Consider the following 21,917-nt stretch of genomic DNA (forward strand, 5'->3'; position numbering starts at 1 on the left):
CAAAGCACCGATTCTCAACTCTGCCCACTTATTCTTCTCTTTGACTTCCAGTTTAATCACAAACACCTATTAATCTATCTACAAACACAAAAAAAAAGTCCCGTATAGGTGCAGCTTTCAAAATGCGCGCGATGGGGAAGACTGTTTACAAAACATCCGGTCAGAACCTTACATCCGGTCTCTCTCTTCCGACGTAAACAAAGATTTAGGTTATCTTAACCTCTTCGGCAATGCTGCTGTCTGCTTGAAAATCCCAGGGCGCTTTTCTGTGTTTGAATATTTACTTGCCATGTCTGACCAGAAAGTGAAGACTCTCACTGCTAAACAACAAAAAAACACAATTTCGGGTAAAAAAGGTGGCAAAGGCTGCAACAGAAATGTTCGTCATGTTCTGGCTAAACCTTACAGTAGATTTTGGTCAGTATCAGCCTCTTTCCCTTTCCTTACTTCCTAATTTAACTAAAAACACCTAAAAATTTCATGAATTTTTATAACTTTATTATGTTACTGACTTAAATATGTGTCTTGGTTGCAGGCCATTGGTTGACAAAGATGTTGAATTGGAAGTAAACTCATTACTGGAACGGTAAACATCTTCATTGTTTCTGTGTAAAACTCTTAATTTTGTTCTTCTCTGCTAGTATTGAAATCATTGCATGTGTATTTCTTCAGTCTTCTACCAGCAGCACGCAAACCAATATCTGCTGATGATTGCAAACTCTTGCGTGGAATGCAGGGAAAAAGTAGAAAAGACGCCAGAAATGAACTGACAAAAAAAATATGGGAAAGAAACCCACAAGCTAGCATTCTTAGGTATTTTTTCCTATTTTGATGTTAATGGTGTGTAATCAATCAGATTTCAATGACATTTAACGTCTTCTGATTACAGAAATTTTTTAGTCTTAGGTATCAATGATGTATCGCGCAGTCTAGAGGAGAATACTCTAGCATCTTTACTAATATCTAATGAAGCTGACCCTCCAATTCTTACTCAACACCTGGCTACCCTAGCAGCTTCTAGAAATGTCCCTCATATTGTATTACAACATCTAAAAGGAACTATGAAGAAAAGTGTTGACTTCCCATCTCTAGCAGTAGGATTGAAGGTCTGTTTCCGCTTTCCTCTAAGGGAGTACAATTTTTGTTAAATGGTCTATTTCTAAGTTGTATTTTTTCCCATTTTCAGAAAGTTGTTGCGGAGGACAATGATAATTATTTTCATTTAGTTCATCTGAAGATTGTTAGTGTTTTCAAAACTATAGTAACACCCATGTTGCCTGATTTACCCATAGAGGAGACAGTTTCTGAAAATTTACAAGACTGCCCTCCTGTTGTGACCAAAGTAAAAGCTCGCAGTCCTGTCAATATTTACCTAACTCGAAGTTCCAGTAAATACCGTGCTTTCATACCTGGGAAGGGATTACAAGTGGGAAGTGATTCTTCTTGGTCGCCATACATTTCACTTAGTAATTTGGAAAAGATGGATCCTGCTATACCAGCGACTCAAACTCCTAAGAAAATTTTGGGATCTACAGTTGTTCCTGAGGCTAAATCATTCTTGCAGAGAGTAAGAGATGCAAAGAAGGCTGTAATTCAGCCGCCATCACAGGAAATGCCCACTGGTTCCTTCCTGTCATTGTCAGACAATGGTGATGCAAATGAGGTAATTGAGGCAAGGGAGGAAAAATTACCTGTACACACCGATAAAGCTCCAAAACCTGTTAAGCGGTACTTCAGTTCATTGGAACCTTTAAAAGTTAAGAGGATGCAAGGTAATCCAGAGAAGAAGAAGAAGAAAAAAAAAAGTAAAATGTAGGAGCTTTTGCTCTGTGTTTTTGTGAATGAAAATAAATGGTACTGTTTATAATGCAGCAGATCATGAGGCCTATCACCAAGTTTTCAATTTTTTGAAAGCTATCCTATACATTTGACCTGCCTTTATTTCCAATGCCAATGATACAGGTCCTAAAAAAAAAAATCATTATCACATCCTTAATAATAAAAGACCACCATATTCTTCTCAATCATAGAATATAATACTCACAATAAATAAAATTACAAAATGGGGAGGGAGTAATAGTCAATAAAGATGGCTGATTCAAGTGAATATGACTTTGGAGGCATACAAAAGGGCTCAACACATCAAGAGTCATAAGTTACTGAATGTAAAGCCGTCTGTGCACATCTTATAAAGACGACTGCACATTCATTAACTTAAGAATACATAAAATATAACAAGTGTGATAAGAAATCAATAAACTACAAGATCTTTAAAACAAATTTTTCAAAAGTAAAGAAAGACAGGATAAACAAGACAATAAAATTTTTTTATGTGCATCACAACAATGTAATTTATAGTGGAATGTTATACTAATGTCGGAAGGAAAAGAAATGCAGCAGCTTTAACATTCACCTCCATTTTGAATATCAGTCTCTTCGTCACTTTCCACCTGCAGAAAAAAAAAAGATCAGAAAAAGTAAACATATGCTTCCAAACTTGTCTCAAGATGGTTCAATGATGATAATAATAATAATAATAACTTGCCTTTTCACCATACTGTCTTAATCGATCTTTGTAAGTGTTAAGTTTTGCATCTTGATCAGCCAGAAGTACCAATAGGTCTTCTTGATCCTTCCGTAGTCTGTCAAGCTCTGTTTCCACTTCAGCACTCCTGATGGTGTCCTCCTTAACAGACCATGAACATTATTGTATAATGGTTGACTCAATAACATAATCAGTTTTGTGACAAATTTACTTTTAAAGCTTACCTGTGGTGCTATGGACAAATGTTCAATATCACTGCTCAGTGAGTTAGTAACACCTGTATTTGCTGCAGCACTGAGAAGTCTAGTCTGATCTCTTAGCTGAGATATGGTTGCATTGAGTTCCTCTACATGTGCCTGAAACAAACATGAAAGATTTAAATTAAGGACTTGATACATTTTCTATTACACTGCTGTACAAGATATTACAACTAACTTGATAAGCCTGTCGCTCTGATTCATATTGTTGCAATTTCTGATGCATTTCTTGCAACTGATAGTCTTGGGAACGTATTAATTCTTTGTATTGAAGGAGAAGGCTACTTTCAGTGGCTGTCAGGGTAAGTTCTGTTCCTCCATTGTGCATGCCAGCTTCCTTGGGTGTGACAGCCTTTATCACCATGCCTAAAACAGGAAAACATGCAAAAATTTACAAAGTTGTCAATAGAAAATTTAACAAGAAGTCTACTTGAAATTTACCTTCAAGAGCCTTGAAAAGCTTGCAAAATTCATGGTCTAAAAGTAATTGTTCCTGCGATGAGGCTTGCAGCTGAGGATGCTTGTGAGCTTTGCTGTAAAGTTCATGTTTGGATACTTCTCCTAGTTTATCTAAAAACATATCTTGGCCAACTCGTTTTGAAATAAGCTGGCATAAGTTTTCCTAAACAAAAAATAAATTTTAGATCAAGATTAAAGGGTTCCAAGAAAAATTAGCAAATGCAGAAATAATGTGATGAAGTTCTTACTCTGGTGTAACTTGGAACAGAGTCATCATTAAAAGTGACACAAATACCAATCAGAAAAGCACATAATCCTTGTAACAGCTCCTCATGCTCTTGATGCTCACTTGCTCCCACCTAACAACAAGTAACGTATGAAATTGTATTTCTACTTTCAATATCTTTGTAGTGAGACTACAGCTGATATGGGGCACCACCTGGTGCTAATAAATATTACCATTGAATCTTACTCTTCAAAAGCACATACTTAGAACTTACTTGGGCTGTGAGATATGGGATGCTTGATGGGGTACTTAGAAGTTCTCGTACAGCCAATGGACAATGTGACAGCCACATAGCCAAAAGCATCAAAATTCCAACTTTACTTTGAACTTTATTTGACTGCAAATAAAGAGACAATAAAGAACAAATTTTGTTTTGACAACACAGTAATCAATTTTTAAAAAATATCTCTACCTGCTCTAACATGGTGCAGCACTGGTGCAGAAGAGAAACTGGATTAGCTCCTGGGGCAGTTGCAAGAGCCACTCTAAGCAGCTGTTCCTTTTGAGCAGGATTTTCAACTAAAGCATGTGAAAGTGCAACAGCAGACAGCCAAGTTGAGAGCATATGCCCTGACAGAAGGCCTGATACTAGAAGGTGCCCTGTGGTCCCTGTTCCCACTTCACACAGAAAAAAAGAACACACATGGGGTCAGAACAGTGTCAAAACCATCAGGTATAGCAGAAATAAATTCAGGTTTACTGATAGATTGAGATTGACACCTACCCTCAGCAGATGATGGCAGCAGTGTTTGTACAAGTTGGGCTTGTCCAACTTCATTTTTATACAAGTAACATTGAAAACAATATAATACTGAGCATCGGAGTTCTAGTGGTTGTTTCTCATTGACCATGGACAACAACAAAACTACCAATGCAGGCCTGAATCAAAAGTATTGCAACATTTAAGACAAAGTTCGATTTAACATTATTTTAGTAATAGAAATTACTTTTTTACCGAGGAGGCTTGCATGGAGCCATGACAGTCAAAAAGTATTCTTGGTTGGATGGATTTCCCCGGATTACTTCAGCTACAGCATTTATAGTTTCTGTTAGGACTTCTACAGGCACACCACTTGCCATTAATATTCCACAAAGAGCCTCTAGAATTCCACTATTTCGTATGGTTCTTTGACAAGAGGAGGTGACTTGAGCAGGATTGCCAGGCATTACAAGCATCCGAACAACCTAAACATAAGAAAATGAGTCTCAGTGTCATTGCTCTAAAAGAATTCACACAATTATAAAAAAATATATATGTAATTCATTGCTGCTTGTAACTTACTTGTAAACTACTAAGAATGTTGGTAACTTTTTGGGAAGACCATCCAATTTCTTCAGTGTTGCTTGGAAGTGCAAACATTGGAGACAAACGCTGAATGTAGCTTCCTTTAAATCAGAATTCGAGAAAGTGAGCACACAAACATTTCAAAATTATATTCAATTCGATTAATAATTTAAAAATTTAAGTTTCTTAAACTTGCCTTCTTTGAAGAAATTCTGATTTGAAGTGTTGTTCTTCAGTAAATTGTGCACAATAACTAAACAGTCTTCGGCAACTATCCCTCCATCAGCATAACCTTCATCAGCAATAACATCAAACAGGCGATCAAATGCATTCTCAAAGGCAACAATTTTCTGTATGTTAGCGTTTCCTTTTGTTAAATGAGTTAAAAGGATGAGGGCCTGAAAATATTGCAGAGTAACTGGTGAATTTCATTATCTTCAATTGCATGCAAATGGTCTGAATGCAAGCCCCAGGTGTAGGAATTCAACTTTTGAATCAAAATCAGAGGAAGGAGGGACTGTTATATTTAGACCTGTACAGATAATTCCATTACCAAACTATCAAAGGAAAACAATACTCACATCATTTCTTATTACTTCTCTGTTATCTCCTAAAAGATCCATCAGTTTTGAAACACCCATTGGACTCACTAAAATTATTTCTTGTAGATCTCTTGGTCTTAAAATGAAAAGGAAAAACAAACACTCATTTTATGATAGGAATTTCAGGAAACTGAAACCACAATTAAGTAAATGAAACTTACCTGTTATGTATAAGTGATGTCAAAAGTTTCAGAGCAGGCCAACGAACTTGAAATTCATATTCTTCAAGAAATCCAAGCACCAAACCAATATTATCTGGCTGTTTCATGAAAATCTCAGTGAACTGTTCTCCAAGGCTGCTCTTTGAACCTTGGTAGGCTGTTGGATGTTCTGATGTATCACAGACAAAAATATTATTCTGTCAGTCTCTTACCTCTTCTATTTTCTACTAAGATTTACAAAAAGTATCTCACCTTCTTCATCAAATGTATCTGGAGACATGACATTGCATAATGCATCGAGAGCATAAGCGACAATTTCACTATCAGCTCTATCCAAATCCAATACTTGACATAATGCATCCATGCCCTGCGCTCCAACCTCGACTCTGTTCTGCTTTGACAAAGCCTTCAAAGCTCGACACGCGTCGCGTCGGTCCTCTAGTAGGGTGGAACATTGCACTCTTTCCACAAGACGTTCTACCTACAAAAGACAAAAAAGGAACAAACATTAGCATTCCACATTTGAAGAACGACAATAAGTGATCCAAAACCATAAGTTCAGAACTGAACTGTTTCATGTTCATCGATTTCTTTTTCCTGGTTCTAAATTTTCTTGTGGACTGAAACAGTTTGTCGTATTTTGAGTGTAACTTTGAAACACAGCAGAAGGCAACGTCCTCAGGTAAAAGTAGGGTTAAGAGCAGAAACAGATGTACACCGACTGCAATCTCTTCTGAAACCAGTTAAATTCGTGGAGGGTTGTGGGGCATCTTTTCGTGAATTCTCGTGTGTTTCTCTAGAGATAACATGTCACCATTTTCGTAATATTACACGTTAAAGAGATGTTTGTGGACCCTTTGACATTTGCGAACTTACAGTTTCTGCTGCGCTTGGAGCCGAACTGCCTTGATTGGGCGCTCCCAAAACAGATTTTAAGCCGCTCCGAAAATACTCCATATTTTCTTTGCTAAGATATTCAATTAATTCTGTTAACTACAATCAGTGTAAATAAATAAACAAGCCCATCAGGGAGGCGTACGTGGGCTTCTTTTGCCAACATAACAAACGACAGCAGACAGCCGAGAACAAGTGAGCAGCGATCTTTTTTAAAGTCGAAGCTAGACGCTTTCTTCACTCTTGGGCTCTCTATTACACAATCAGAGATAATTTGGCGTCGTTCCGGTCCATATTGTGGTTCATTGACACCCAGCACTCCGTAGTGGAATCTCTCTGCCGCCAATGGCCAACCTTTCAACCAGCCAATATTTGCCGCTCGAGATTCAAAACACGGCGCTGTTCAAACAGAACGGACTTTTCTTTGTGCGCTTGCACTTTCCATCGTGGGGCGAGTTCGAACCTCGGCCTAGAGCTAGACATGAATTTGTACTGCATTCCCCTGATTCTAACTCGATAGTTGCCTACCTCCCCGGCTTCAAGCGGCTCCGCGCCGGCTGTGCGATAGGCTGCCTACCTCCCCGGCGCTCAGCCCGGTCGCGCACGAAGGGTTGCCTACCCGACACGGCGCTCGGTGTAGTGTTTTTCAGCAGCATTTTCCGAGAAACGAGCGGACCTTTTCCTCAACACTCCAAACCACCTTATAACTGTCCATCTTTTGTCCAATGAAAGAATTGGCTGGGAAATTCCCTTTCTTCTAACGCTTGACAATCAGCTGGTCCGCGTTGCCATGCGGGCTCGGGCCGAGATCTCGCCTGCCGTTGGCTGGCTCGGCGGCCAATGGGAGGCCAGCTCTCACAATCAGCTGTTGGTAAACGGTCCCGGGCCGGGGCGGGGCCGCGGGGCCGACGGGGTCCGGCCTCGTTCGGCTCGACTCGGTGCTCGGCGACTCGGCTCGGGCGGCTCGGGCGGCTCGGGCTCGGCAAAAGCAAACTCGACTAGGTCGGAGTCGTTCGGGTCTCAGCTCCCACTCCGCAGCTCTGCTCCCGTGGCCGTGCTGTGCTCCCGCTCCGCCCGCTCCGCCCGCACCGCACCGCACTTCGCGAGGCGAGCTCGGCACGACGCGACTCCGTCCCGTCCCGTCCGACTCCAACCAACTCAGTTGCTGGCAGGACGTCGGAGAGGGAGGATCTCGAGACCGGCCGGCTGCTCGACTGTCGGACCAAGTGCGCGACGCGACGCCGTAACATACGAAGTTCGGCACATGAAGGGGGACGATACGGTGCACACTGCGTCGCCACTCTTTTGACGGCCCTGAATAAAGGACAAACCAACAAGTACAAGGAAAAAAGAGAAACAATACTTGGACACCAGATCTCATAAGCCCCCCTCAGGTGTCAAACTTTGCGTCCTTAGCGTCGAATCGCGCAGTGTGAGAGAGTGTGTGCAGTGCCGACTGCAGTAGAATGCAAGGAGACCGGTTCGAGCATTTCCTTGAGGACTCCCCGCACCACAACGATTCGAAACTGCACGGCGTCTTCAACAAGATCTCGGACATTTGGCAGCAGCAGCACACTGTGTCGCACAAGCAGAAGATGTCGGCCGAAGTGATAGAGACGATCCTGCCGGAGCGCAACATCCCTATCTCCAACAGTGAGTATCCGAGTTGCAGTGTACATACGTAGTGTTAGAGTTTGTTGGCGTCGTCGGCGAGGTGCCGGCGACGGCGGCGCGTGCCGCCCGGTGCGGCTGTCACTCTGTGACAGCCGACGCACCCGTCGCCGTCGCGACGCCGACCAGGCCAAGTTGTAAAACCGCGAGGCGAGCGAGGGCGTTGAGGGACAAGCCGGACAAGGTGTCGACAGAGAGAGACGGCCACCTGAGTGGCAGCATGGTGGCAGCGCAGCGCGTCGCCTGGTCGCTGGAACACCGCTGGAACACCGCTGGAACGGAGCGTCGGGCCGCACTGATGCGGTGCTCGGCCTCGCGTCGTCGGGCTGGTGCTGCACCGGGTGCTCGGCCTAGCGGCCTCCGACGCACTACGGCGCCGGCTCGTCGACATGAACGTTCCCGGTGACCACCCAGTGCAATGGGTGTTAGTGCTGTGCCGGCAGACGCTTGTCCGGTCTGCGATTCGCGCTGTCTCTCTGTGTTCCGACTTTCCGACCCCACCGGCTCTGCGCGCTCTGCGCGTTCCCCCGACTCCCGGTGGAAAGGCTTCAATTGGTTGTCGCTGCACTGTCGAGACGCGACGCCCAGTTGCTCGCCGTGTTTCCGAGCGGCGTCGGTAGATGCATTCGGCATAACGGTGTGAAAAGTTTGTGCCAGTTTCCACACTTCCAAGTGCAGAGCTGGCAACATGGTCGCAAATTTCCCTAAAAATGTTTTTCCGAAAGTTTACGGCAATCGTCGTTGTGAGTGCCTTTTGAATATTTTTTGGAGAACGTGCTCGGTGTTGCATCCTTGAGCTGGAAGGGTGCGGCCTGCGGGCGGGCGCCTTTGTGGCCGGCGAGGCCGGCGCCGGGTCGAGGGTGCTAAGGGTGGTCGCCGCAGCCGCCGCGGGGCCGGGCCTGCCAGGCCTGGGCCAGGGCTTCAGCTTCCCCGGCTTCCCCGTCGTCGGCGTCCTCTGCGCGCCGCGGGAGACAAAGGAAGCGTCGTTGCGGCATCGCGTCATTCTGGCTGGCCCTCGGGCTGGCCCTCCTCGCTCCCCTAGCGGCCCTAGCGGCCCTGGCGGCGCTGCTCCCCGTGGCTCGGCTCGGCTCGAGCGCTCCGCTCGACGGGGAAGCCGCGCGATCGAACACAACCCCTCCGCCGCCAAGACCTAGCCCAACATCGAGGACCGTACCGCGCGGCACCGCACCGTCCAGGCCTCGAGGTGCGGCACGGTGCCGCACCGAAGCGCACCGCCGACGTGGGGCTCCTGCGCGCACTCCACGTAGGAGAGATGTTTCCCATTTTCTATTTTCGGACCGGATGAAGTTTGTGTTAGCGGGGCCTCGGGGCCAACCCTGCCCTCGGCGTAGCGGCTCGGCCCGGGGGAGACCGGGGAGGGTGGCCCACGCTTGGCTTGGCAGGCCGGCAGGCCGCGGCAGGCCGGCAGGCGGGCAGGCCCACTCAAAGGCGCCGTGCGCCGTGTGTCAGAACGCCATCCCCTGCAGGCGCAGGGCCGCGGCACGCCACGCCCGCGCAGGATCAATATTATTTTGTAATAAATTTCCGACGGCGTCCCTAGGCCCCTGCCAAGGCGGTGCGAGCGTTCGGCGCGAGGGAGGGGCGCCTTTGACTGGCTGTGCGCGTTTGCAGGCTTTGGGAGTAGTATGGGAATGGGCCGGGGCCGTTGGGGCCGGGCCTGCTGGGATGTCCACTTCTCACGGGGCTCTGGATGGCCATTTGCCTCGTCCCCCCATTCCCCCGTTCGCTGAATGGCGTGGCAATGCACCCCCCTCCCCGCCCCGCCCCTTCAAACTGTACCGCTCCGTACCGCTCTACTCGGGCTAGCAGCCCGGGCTGCGTCCGCGGCTGCTGTCCTCTGTGCGCGGAGTGCGGAGCTGCCTCTCGGACGCGGCCTCGCGGAGCTCGGTCGGGAGTGGCTACCGGGCTGCCTCGCTGCCGCGCTGGCCCCAATCCAAGCCGTCCAAAATGAACCTAATTTGAGACGTGTACCCTTTGGCGTGCCACCGGCGTGCCACCGGCCTGCCGGGCCTGCCCATGTATCCCGCGGCGGCCCAGGCGGGACTGCTTCATGATGAATACGGCGATGCTGCCCCTGGCGCACCGCGCCACGCCACGCCACGCCCTGCAGGCCGACTCCGAACTGTGCTCTCGCCGCTCTGCCTCTCAGTTGCCCGCATGGGACGCCCCATGAGTGCGAGAGAGACAGGTCGACGTTAGCCGTGTTCGGAATGAACCAGCTGGTGGCTCTGGCCGGGCTGCAGCGCGTAGGGCGTGGCACGGGCCTCAGCGGCGTCCCGGGGGCGTCTCGGGGGCGTCCCGGCCGGAGGGTCAGGGTGGCACTGGCCGCTCCGGCGGCGAGGGTCATCGCGCTGGCCGCGGTCCAAGCCCGGGGCGTGTCGGGCGTGCATTGAGGCCTGCTTCGCCGTGGCCATGTTTCCGGGGAAAGTGGCTCCGGGGAGCGCTCCACAGTGCAGCGTGCTCCGCCACGCAGCCGCGGAGCCGCGGACGACGGTACAGTACGGTGCTTTGCCTCCTCACTGCAGGCTGACCCCGGGAGGGAAGCATCTCTCTCTGTCTGTGCGGCGTGCCGCACGGGCTGGAGAGAGACGGGTCGCGCCGTGCCACGCCGCCGCCGTGGCCCAGGGCCGCCCAGGGCGTAGGGCGGTGCACCGCTGGGACGTGGGCCTGGGACTTGGACCACTCCTACAACTGGGTGTTGGTTCAAACGGGCCACGGCACGCCACACAAATGAGTTGGACTCGCTGCCTTGAATGGGACCGGAGATGAGCTGAGACGGGGCTCCCCCGAGGGCGGAGCGGGGCGGGGCGGAGCGGAAAGGGGAGGGAGGAAGGTACCTAAGCTTTTAACTAACTCTCTTGGATGCACGCGATGTGACGGGCGGTGGCGGCGCGGGGCGGCGGGGCGCGGGGCCGGGCACAGCGCATAGCTTCATATTGATCGGCTGCCGGTGCTGGCTTTGCCCGCTTTGCCCGCTTTGCCGGCAAGCCGCGCGGCAGGCAGTGCTCCGCTCTGCTCCGCTCCGCCTCGGTTACATCTGGCCCGCCCGGGTTACATTTCGAGTCCGGTCCGAAGCGGTGTTCGAAGCGGGCAGAGCCGCCAGAGCCGCTCCTCATGGGCGGTCCCAGTTCCGGTCCCGGGGCCCGAACCAGGATCCAGGAGGGGCGGTCGCGCTCGCGGCGCTGTAAATGTATAACACCGCCGCGCCCATCGACGACGTTGCCGTCGTGGAGAGGCTCCGCCTGCTCCGCTGCATCGCGTCGCCAAGGACAGTTCAGTCGTTGACGGAACAATGGCGCCGCTGATTAGAGCATTGTTTAGAGGCTGGAGCCGAGCCGAGCCGCGCCGAGCCGAGCCCTGTCGCGGGGTGCCGGGCCTGCCGGGCCGCCGGCCATAATCGCCGTAATTGCGCTGTTATTGCTGCAGGGCGTCGCGGGGCGCCTCCGCCATTAAGGCCAAATAAATGGGAATCGGTACGGTTTTAATTGGACGTGTCTTCCCGACGTGGACATGGTCGCGGACGTCTCGCCCGGATCGCGCACCTTCCCCTCCCCCTGCCAACCTCATCTCACTTCACTTCCCTCTCGCGGTCCTTGCCCCGAGCGGGGAGGTCAGAGGTCAGCGTTCTGCCGCTGGGGTGGGAACAGGAGGTGGGGGTCACCGGCTTGAACGAGGAAACAGCAGTACGTACCACGGCGGTCGACACACGACGACGGTGACTACGATGACGGTGTTCTCGGAGACGGCAGGGCTGCCCGCCCCGTCCCCTGTCTTGCCGATGGCCGATGCCGATGGCCGGGGACGGATCGAATGGTCGGGAGGCTTCGTCGCCGTGCTTCGCCGGTTCGGGTATCGGGGCCGAACATGCCGAACTGTGGCGGCCCCGTGGCTCGGCCGGGTGTCAGCGTCAGCGGCGTTGTATACTCGCTGGGAAAGGAATTGACTCGTCGATACGCGCCGCCCCGCGCCAGCAGGCAGCTGTTTCGCCCCGTCTCTCTCGCAGTCATGGGGCGCCACGTCCAGGTGCGACAGAGACAGAGCGACGAAGTGCTGTTCGGAATCGGACTTTACAGGCCGAGGAATGCTAACCTTATGGGCAAATTACTCCGCGCGCGGCCCGCCGGCCCGCCGGGCCTGGGGTATTGACATGACCATTTCTCTCTCGGCTGATCGCACATAATAAGGAGACAGAGAGAGACGGGGCGAGAGCTGCGAGGCGCCTCGTTGCAAATCCTTCGCCGAGCCGTGTCGAATTCCGCCAGGCGCGTATTCTGCCGGATGCGTTCGTTGGTTCTATTCCCTGGAGGCGGGCGAGGCTCGGGCGAGGCGGTCCCGCAGCACCGCGCAGCACGCAGCGCGAGAAACAGAGAAATACAGAGGTACCCCATCCTGCAGGTACTCAGGAGGTCCTGCCCGGGCGGGGTCGTGTAACCCTGTACAGTAGGCGGGCAGGGCGCTGCAGGGTAAATCAATGGGGAATGTCTTTTTCGACCCCCCCCCTCTCTCCCTCCCCCTGCCTCCCCCGGCCTGCCGCACTCGCTCGGGGCCCTCTCCTTCCTTCGTCCTTGCTCAGGGGCCCAGCGGGCCCAGCCCCTCCCCAGGCAGAGTTGGGTTCTTTCTGGTTATGTCCAGGACAAAGAAGTTCTTCAAATCATACGGCGGGGCTGGGGTAGTGGGGGTGGTTCTGATCGGTGGGACTCACGCCAGCCGAAGGGAAGGGCTGGCCTGGGCCTGGCGCGGCGTGGGTAGGCACGGTACATACACGGCTAGGCTGCCTATGCGGCACGGCTGCTGTTGCATAAACTTGTGGCCCCGACTTGAACTTGCCGCTCTGCAGCTCCTCGTCGTCGTCCCGTTGATGGTTGTCCAGACGCGCGCTCCTAGAAAGTGCCGCGCCGCACCACGACCCGGCCCGCGTCAAGCTTGGGGAAAGTTGCGCGGCGGGGCGGGGCGGGGCGAGCGGGGGGAGAGGCGGTCCGGGCCGTCACAGTGCGTCGGCAGCTCTCCCGCCCCCGGTGGACCCGCAACCCGTGCGTCCGGAAGGTGGCGAACAGGCCGACCAGGGCGTCAACGCGGCGATGCGGAGGTCGCTCACCCGCCGCGCGGCGAGCCACGGCCCGTTTTAATATCTGTCACCCCCCCCCCCCCGGGGGCCACTCTTGCACGCCACACCGCGCACGCCATGCCGGGCACGCCACGCCGCGCCGATTGCTCAATCAGCTGAATCTGAGGCACGCGACGCATCCCAGGACGCATCGCGGCATCGCGGACGGACGCGGCAGCGCCACGCTACGACGCGCCACGCCACGGCTGCTTTTCGGGAGGTTTAGTATCGCCTCGGCCCGAGGCTCGCCGCATGAAAGTTTCATGGGGTAAGCCGTAGCCGTCCAGGGCCCCAGGCTCCAGGACCGCCCCAGCCGTAGGCCCCAGCCGTAGGCCCCAGCCGTAGGCCCCAGCCGTAGGCCCCAGCCGTAGGCCCCAGCCGTAGGCCCCAGCCGTAGGCCCCAGCCGTAGGCCCCAGCCGTAGGCCCCAGCCGTAGGCCCCAGCCGTAGGCCCCAGCCGTAGGCCCCAGCCGTACGCCCCAGGCGGGGCGCGCGTCAGCACGGTCAGTGGCCCTGGGGGCTGCGCGGCGAGGGCCGCGGCAAGGCGGCAGCACATGATATTTGGCCCGGTTCTGGCCTGCCTGCCTCCGCGGAATCACTTACGACTTATGGAATGCAATTGGGTCCTCGGAAGAGCTTTTCTGTCGTACGTGGTGGCAATAAGGAGTCTTTGGCCAAAATTTGGTGAGGTTGGCTTGCTGGTCCAGCTCCAAGCAACAGCTCGCATGGCTGGGCAGTGCAGGCACAGCAGGCAGGAGGGCGGGCCGGGGCCGCGCCGGGGCGCCCGAGTAGGGCCCTCTCGTCTCTGGCAACGAGCCAAGGCGAGGCCCCCCCCCCCCCACCGCACCGCACGCCCGCTCCGTGCGTGCAGGCCGTGCAGGCAGTGCAAGTGCATGCAGAGGTACAGTACACGCCACTCAAGCTTGGCCGGTGCTGCCGCCGCGGGCAGCAGCGGAACCCGCGCCCCGCGCCACGCCCCCGCCAGCCCCGCCAGCGGGGCCCCGCGACGCCGCGACGCCCAGCGACAGATCAGCGGTGTGCACGGAGGCAAGCTGAGCTGTGCAGGCAGAGACACTGCAGGTGACGGCATGTAGGCAGCACACGACTTGGTTCCTCTCTAACGACAGATGGGCAGATAATTGTTTTTTGGTGGGGTCGGTCTCGTTTTCACGCCTAAATATGCACATTATTCATTGGCCTACGCCCACCAGCCCACCAGGCCGGCCAGGCCTCGGCCCAGGTATAAAAGTTATAGGATGGCCGACGGCCGATCCATTTCCTCGCAATCAAGGGCTGCTTGGTACTGAGTTATTACGGCCGGTTGGGTATTTCTCGTTTTCGGAGGCTTCGGATGCCTGCCTGCACGGCCTGCTCGGCCTGCAGCTGGGCAGGAAGGTATAGGTACTCCGCTGCACCGCTGCACAGTGTAGCCGAGCACCTTTGCTGCATTTGGGCGTTGCGATTTGCATGGGCAGACTAGCAGACCAAAGGCAGAGGCAGACCTAGAGACATAGACGGATAGTCGGCCGGGCGGGCGGGCGAACGGGCCCGCGGACAGACGGACGGACAGACAGACGAACAGACCGAGCGCCTTGCCTCGCAGCGTTGCCGGTTTGCAAGCAAGCGTGTCCAGCCTCCAGTGTGGCAACGCAACAGAGTTGTACTCTGCTAAAAAAACACGGAGAGTGGAGATGCTGTGTGAGCTCGCTGTGCCCCGGCCTACGCCTCGCCCCCTCCAACCCCCTTCCACCCCTCTCGGGGTGGCACAGGATGTGACCGGCAAGCGAGGGGCCCAGGGCGGCCCAGGGCCCGGGCCGAGCCGCTGGCCGAGCCCCGTGTATTTGCATAGCGCGTTTGGATGTCATTTCCATGGCCAAGTTGCGGACCGCTCATCTAACTTTCTAGTTTAGAGTGTAGTAGACGCGGTGAGTCAGCCGGCGAGCCCCGCTCTAAGTACTCATTGGCTCGGCGGGTCTAGCGGCTTTAGGGGACACTGTGCCGGTGCGGCGGGTGTTTTATTCAAATCAGAACGAGGTGTCCACTGGCCGCCAAACAGCGCGTGTGCTGTGGGTGTTCGAGTTGTTTACAGGTCGATCGCCCCCTCCGTGTCGTTGTTCCCTCCGGGCTGCGTTTGCTCCTTGCTCCGCGGTTCCGAGTGACGTGGCCGGCTGTGGTGTCCAGTGACGGGTACCCTTCAGGCACCCGGCCGGCGCAACGCGCAACTACCCGTGGCATAGTTTTTATCAGTGCCCAGGCTAAGGTACCGGCCTCTGGTACCGGTGATTCACTCGACCTTGAGGAAGCGGCCCGGTGCTCCGCGCTGCTCCGGCTCGGCTCAGCCGTCCCGGCTCGGCGCTCGGCTCGTATCGCACCGCACCGCCGGACTTTACCTGAGACTAGCCGTTGTTTGATAAAACGACCGGGCTTGCCATAGGCTCTGCTTGGTTACGCCGGGGCTCAACGCTAGGCCGGGCAGGCGGGCAGGCAGGCCGGGCAAGGCCGTGAGGTGAGCGTGAGGCACGGCGCGGCGACGGGCGGGGCCCTGGCGGGGCTGGGGGACGGCGGGGCGCTGCGGGGACGGGGTGGAAGTGAATCGGCCAAAATGAGAATGAGCTAACCGCGGAAGGCTGAGCTCTGAGCTGTACGGCTGCGCTAGCCGCGCTAGCTGGCAGTGCTGCTGGCGGTGCTGTCGTCCGCACGTTTCCGACAGACTCAGCAGCACAGCACTGTAGCACAGCCCAGCGCGTGTATTGTCTTTGGCATCTTCTTTAGTTTCTCCCACACGGCACCGCCCGGTCCAGACTTGTGGTCCGAAAAAAGAGGGTGTGTTCTCCACGGTGAGGGGGAGGGAACTGGTGTGCGCGCAGCGCGCTCGGAAGTTTGTTACGTAAACTCTGTAAAAGACGAGTTTCTTTACGAGGGAAGGGGTGGCAATCTTACTTACGGCAGTCCGGCCGATGAGACGGCAGTCATTTCCAGACGTGACTGCCCCCTTGCCCCTTCCCCGTCAAGTGGGCCAAGTTTTTGCACGTAGTGTTCCGATGTCCCATGCCTGGGAGGCAGTGCCGTGGCAGTGCCGGCAGTGCCTTGCCCGCCCCGCGCCGCCCCGCCACATGGCCTGCCACATGGCCTGCCCCGCCGGTCGGACCGGACAGTCGCTGTCCAACCTGGGAGAACCTGTCAGAACCTTCCAGCACCGTCTCCGCCAGTCGCGACACGTCTGGCCGTACACTGTCAGTACGTACCGCGGCACATTATGCCGGGTATGAATGGTAGTGGGTGTGGTGGTGTGGGTGCGTCGGATGGATTAGTGGGTTTGGATTGGGCCTGCCGCGCCCCGCCGGGACCTGCCGGGGCCTGCGGCTTGTGGTTGCTTGCCTGTGCCGGTTGGTGTATCTCTAGCCGAATCTAAAAAAATAACTTTCCAAGTCCTGGCCATGCACGGCAAGTTCGACGCGGTTTCAAGAAACACTAAAGTAAGCCGTGCTTTTCACTGCACTGCTGTGTGCTTACAACCTTCGGGGAAGTGGCCCTCGCCCGTGGAATTTCGAGCCCTCGGCCTGGGTCACGGACTCGGTTGGTGGATCCTCAGGGGAACTCATGGGGGAGACCATGGGGGAGCCCAGCGAACCCATGGGACTGCCACATGGATTCGCCACTCCGGTCGATCTTGCCGTTGTGGAAACGCATTCTGGTCTAGCAACTAAAAAACGGTGCCCGACCCAGCGCAACCCTGGCCATCCCAACCTACCACGCCGTGCCACGCCGTGCCACGCCCAGGACACGACCCTACACAACCCGACCCCGGCGTCCCCTCCTCCCCTCCCTCCCCCAGCTTCTGCCCTGAGAGTCGGTTCGTGTCGAGTCAACCATCAGTCATTCGCATCCGTGGATGCCATCCACTATCCACCCTCCCTCCAGAAGGTTCGGTTCCAACTGGAGACCCTTTCTGGCTTGGCGTCCTTTTTATGCTGCTGTACCACTTTTGTTTTATGTCAGGCGGCCCTAGAAGTCGCGCTAGAAATCGCGACCCCGAGCTCATCTTTGCGCCATGCATTAGGCCCATAAAAGTTGGGGTTGAAAACCGGGCAGCCTTCCATCCCCCGACTGCCCCTACCCTACCCGACCCGGCTGCACACCCGCGGAGAGAGGAAAAGGAACGGGGCGAGAGGGAGAGAGGGAGCGCGACGAAGGAGGCGAGAATGGAGGAATGCAGGGCAGGCAGCCTGCCAGGGGCTCCAGGGCTCTCCTGAGTGATCAGGGCAGGGAAGGGGAGAAGGTGGGAGAATGAGAGAACGGGAGGCAGAGAGGGGAGAAGGAGTAGGAGGAGTGGGAACGCGAGAGAATGAAGCGAGAGCACAAAGAAGTAAGGATGAAGGAGAGGGGAGAAGGAGGGAGGAGAGGGAACGCGAGAGAATGAAGCGGGGAGCACAAAGAAGTAAGGATGAAGGAGAGGGGAGCGGGGAGACTGGGCGGTGGGGAGCGAGCCGGTCGTCACGTAGACACCCATTCGGGCGCGTTCGGCTCTGCGCTCGGCGCTGCTCGGGCGCGCTCGGCTGTGTGCGGTGGGAGGGAGGGGGAAGGACGAGGTGGAGGGGGAGGGGCGGGGAGGCTCTCAGCTGGGCCAGAGCACTGCCGGTTCCCTCCTGCCCTGTTGCCTGGTCTGACAGTTGGTGCCGGGAGTTCGGGCTGTGTGGACGTGGGACCTTATCGCTCCGCTGCGGCGAGCTGTTCCGTGGTCTTTGTTCTTTGTTAGTTCCGAGTTGAAAATTTTTCGTGTGTGACTCTTCTCCGGTTGTGAGGAGAAAACCTTGGATAGAACCATGGAGGTTTTGCCTTGCCCTGTTAAAATTAACACAAATCTGCATTATGACGGTGAGTTTCTCGAAATTTCGAGAGATCGGACTTGGAAATATTTTTCGTATCGTCTCGAAAAAATTCTCAAAGTAAATATTTTTATCGAAAAATTATAGAAATGCGGAGACTGGCCTTTTTTGGCTTGCGACTCGTTTTCCTTCGCGATTTTGAGGCGTTTTAAGAATTTTGTGTCACGGACTTGTCTGGACTTGTCTGAACTTGTCTCGTCCTTTGTCCTTCGTCCTTAGGAAAGCCATTTTTATCATTTCCATATTTCTCTGGGGCCTCCTGACAGTTCTCATGCCGTCTCTCAGTAAAACACGGCGTTCCTATGGATTTTATTGAATTTGAGATGAAACAGCAGAATTTTGACTTGGTGTCTTGTCTTGTAGTGCTTATTTGGTTAGGCCCTTTGTTTCATCAGCATTTTTCAGAAGGACTGTAGCAACTGTGTTACTCTTGGCAAACTCGGGTCTGATTAATTTTTCTTTGCGATTGCTTGTTTTTGTGCCTGTGTTCAGATTTCTTTTTTAAAGTTTGACTGAAATGTTGCCATTCACTAGTTCTTGGCACCAGGGCACCGGTTTTCTGTCGAGAAGTGAAGTGATTGAGCTTAGGACTTCCCTCTCGATTCCCGGCGCTGCCTTAGAGAACTTTGAACGGGGCGTCGAGTTTTCTAATTTTGCCGTCCGTGGCTTAACGCCAATTTGAATGGGGGTGATGAAATATCCTGGCAAGTGACAGTGCGAGTAGACGGGTAGCGTTTTTCCGGCCCGGCTTTTTTAGTCGGTTCGTGTCGCTGTGCGATTTGGAACCCGTGCAGGCCTGAACCTGCCGGCCCGAGCGCTCAGCTGCAGCGCACCGGCCGGCCCGCCGCCGGCCCCCCCGGCGCTGTGGAGCGGTGCGGCGCTGCGGTGCCTGCCTTGGGCTGCCTTGGGCTCCGGCCTCGCTTCCGCGTCCTGGACCGACTTCTGTGCCACTTGTGCCGACTTGGTGACTGACCGGCCCCTCCTTTTTGTGTTGCAGGCGGATACCAGACGGCGGATGAAGCCGACGACGTAGCCGCGGTGGCCGCCCTGGCCAGACGGCTGGAGGACGAGCTGAGGGCAGCCAAGTCGGCCCAGCTCGCCTGCGGGGAGGTCCTCCTTCCAGCAGATCTCCTGCCCAGGGTCGCCCGAGACGTGGTCAGGATGGCTGAAAACGAGCCTTGTGGTCTTAGGTGTGTACAACTTAAAAAAATAACTTAAAAGTAAAAATTGGTTTAAAAAAAAATTGAAGTAAGCCACGCACGGTACAGTTGAACTCATGTGTTTTTTTCTCTTTGTTACAGAGGGTGCACCCTTTTTATTAATTTTGAAACTGAGCAAGTTTGCCGGAGGCTCGGACAGGTCAAATGTGACCCTAACACAGTGTCCACATTTGAGCTGTTCTTAACTCTGAAGCAGGACAGTTCGTCATGGCACAGTATTCTGCCTCAATTCCTGAAGTAAGTAACTCTTTTCCATGTGTTTCTTTTGTGTTTTAGCCCCACTGTCGTGGTACGGTTTCTAACTATTTTTATCTCTTTGCCCATTCAGGAACCTCACCAGAGGTCGGACGATCATGTTGAGTCCCGGGTTCACCTTAGAAAAAAAGAAGCTGTACAGGAGCTACCTGGAGTGAGTGAAGAGATGTCTGCGCACTCCAGGAGAGAAAGACTGAACATGCCCTCTCCCACCGGCCCATGTTAAGTTATGTGTGGTTCTCAAGAAGTTGATCCATCTTCTGTTTTGTTTGGACTATGTGATGTGATGAAATCATTCTCAATTACTTGGAGGGTGAGCTATCAGCAAAGATGAAAGAAGACATTATATTCTCTTAATTTTTAAGTTATATTTAACACTTTATTGGGCAATGCTGATTGTTTGCCATCTTGTGTTAGCATTGCTTCTTTCATTTTCTTAATTTTTCATATTGAAAACTGCTGAAAAGTCATCATGTGTTTAAAGGGATGCAATCATGAGTCGAAACACCATATCCTGTATTGAGCTTTCAGGCCTCTCTGTAAATAACCAGTGCTAAGGGTTAAAACATGCTGGAATTTATCACTTACTGTGTCTCTTAAGTTTTAATGTGATATTGTCTCCTTGATCAAAGAACAAATTTGGAAAATGATTTTTTTGGAAGCAAGTACAAGGAGACAAGGGTGTTTCCCAGCAAGGGAGGGGAGGGTGCGGGAGGGGAGGGGAGGGGAGGAATCAGACCTGGACTCTGTGATTGGATAGTGGATACAGACGGTTTGATGACATCATGAACTACTGCCATCCCTTGATTTTGTGATTGTTGTATTTTAGTCATTGAATTTATTTTTTAGATTGACGGAGGGAAAATATAAGAAACATGTTGCATATTTGTAGATGAGATACAAGAGTAATTATGTTTTTGTGAGCTGTGTCCATGGCTTTATTTTTTATCAAATAATGTTGCAGCTTCTAATTTTTAACCTAGGTTACACCTCTTGAATCGCAGGGAGGCGCCTTGTTTTTACTTGAGTGGATGACTGTTTGGAGTATGCTTCTGTTGAATTTGCTTTGGGTTTGGCAGTCGGGGACGGTCGGGGATGGGTTTGAATTCGTTAGTGGCCGAGCTCGGCAGGCTGATGCATCCACACACCAAAGAAGGATGTTTTAATTAATGGTTGATATGCCATGATCTCATTCAATATTTAATGATAGGCGAGGAGAAAATGGTTAAATTATTCACATTCATCATTCATTCATTCATTCATTAACTTTTGTGTAAAAGCTAGTAGATTAATAGACTGGAAAAAGAAATCTAATTTGGGTTGAGGAAGGTCTATATACTTGTACAAGAATTGCTGTCAGTATGATATAATTTTGAAACTTTGACATTGATTTTAGCATGTCCAATTTTAACTCTTTACACCAATCAATATGTACTGTATCTCAAGGAGACAGTTTGTAAATTTCATGATTGTAGAACGCTTAATTTTAGATCCCGATATGTGCATTCGTGATATTTAATGAACATACAAAAAGGATGAGTTTTGTAGCAATGTGTTTGCAAGATTTTAATAAGGATTGATGTGATAGTTTATAGTTAGTATCTGTGGTCCAGAGCAATGTTTATTATACCTCAGGAGTGAGGTGACAAAAAGAAAAGAACTCTGTGTATTAAGATCCTGAAATAAGCTTTATGTTAGTTTTCTGGTCAGCACAGCTGTTACTTTTAACCCTGTGATTGTGGGCCATTTAAAAAATATCAATTGTCTGTGTCTATTTAATCTGCTGCATTAGAAGGAAAAATTCATGATGTATTATTTGTATCCATAATTTTCTCCTGTTTCATCCAGTATGCTTAGTCATTTAGTTCCAACTTCAAATAACTTTTTTCACATCTTTTTTTATTTTATTATGAAGAAAGTCTATAACTGTGTACATAATGAGTTTATTATTATATAAATTGAATAATAAGATCAAATATGAAATGAAAGACTCTCTCACTTTGATTTAAGTGGAAAGTATGAGAAAAGAAATTAAAAAAGAAAAAATGAATAAAACCATATTTCTAAACAATGAAATTTTCTGGTCTCATTGATCCTACAAACACCCTGCCCTATCCAAAATGAGAAGAAAAAGTATGGCTTTACCACGCAAGAACCACGATGTTGCCTGGGCTCAGGTCGACACCTCCAACAGGTGCTAACACAACAATTAAACATCCTTTAAAAAGTGGGAATTGAACCCTTTCAACATTGACACAAGGGCTTGTACGGT

At 52.1% G+C, this 21,917-nt stretch overlaps 3 protein-coding genes across 5 annotated transcripts; 2 read left to right on the forward strand and 1 right to left on the reverse strand.

Annotated features, from left to right (window-relative positions):
- The first annotated feature begins 160 nt into the window (after positions 1-160).
- LOC117639062 lies at positions 161-1,888 on the forward strand. Its single transcript, XM_034374433.1, has 5 exons — positions 161-417; positions 536-586; positions 673-813; positions 890-1,106; positions 1,187-1,888. Exons 1-5 carry the CDS (start codon positions 290-292, stop codon positions 1,814-1,816), a joined length of 1,167 nt encoding a protein of 388 aa, XP_034230324.1. The 5' UTR covers positions 161-289; the 3' UTR covers positions 1,817-1,888.
- A 32-nt stretch (positions 1,889-1,920) lies between these two features.
- LOC117639060 (general vesicular transport factor p115) lies at positions 1,921-8,566 on the reverse strand. Of its 3 annotated transcripts, none has more exons than XM_034374430.1 (16): positions 8,369-8,566; positions 5,848-6,076; positions 5,596-5,764; positions 5,414-5,510; positions 5,029-5,230; positions 4,830-4,933; positions 4,503-4,732; positions 4,272-4,426; positions 3,960-4,165; positions 3,762-3,884; positions 3,510-3,620; positions 3,244-3,424; positions 2,981-3,168; positions 2,770-2,901; positions 2,546-2,686; positions 1,921-2,450 (listed from the first exon to the last, which is right to left on the reverse strand). In XM_034374430.1, the coding sequence occupies exons 1-16, from the start codon at positions 8,549-8,551 to the stop codon at positions 2,403-2,405; spliced, it is 2,499 nt and encodes an 832-aa protein (XP_034230321.1). In that variant the 5' UTR covers positions 8,552-8,566; the 3' UTR covers positions 1,921-2,402. The 3 variants fall into 3 exon arrangements, with proteins under 3 accessions (XP_034230321.1, XP_034230322.1, XP_034230323.1); XM_034374431.1 differs by lacking the exon at positions 8,369-8,566 and adding an exon at positions 6,472-6,793; XM_034374432.1 differs by lacking the exon at positions 8,369-8,566 and adding an exon at positions 6,166-6,369.
- On the forward strand, positions 7,536-21,633 carry LOC117639063 (protein charybde-like). Its single transcript, XM_034374434.1, has 4 exons — positions 7,536-8,142; positions 19,168-19,360; positions 19,472-19,627; positions 19,719-21,633. The coding sequence occupies exons 1-4, from the start codon at positions 7,956-7,958 to the stop codon at positions 19,801-19,803; spliced, it is 621 nt and encodes a 206-aa protein (XP_034230325.1). The 5' UTR covers positions 7,536-7,955; the 3' UTR covers positions 19,804-21,633.
- The last annotated feature ends 284 nt before the right edge of the window (positions 21,634-21,917 follow it).

This window comes from Thrips palmi, unplaced genomic scaffold, assembly GCF_012932325.1.
Source record: "Thrips palmi isolate BJ-2018 unplaced genomic scaffold, TpBJ-2018v1 HiC_scaffold_10, whole genome shotgun sequence".
Classification (NCBI taxonomy): Eukaryota; Metazoa; Arthropoda; class Insecta; order Thysanoptera; family Thripidae; genus Thrips; species Thrips palmi.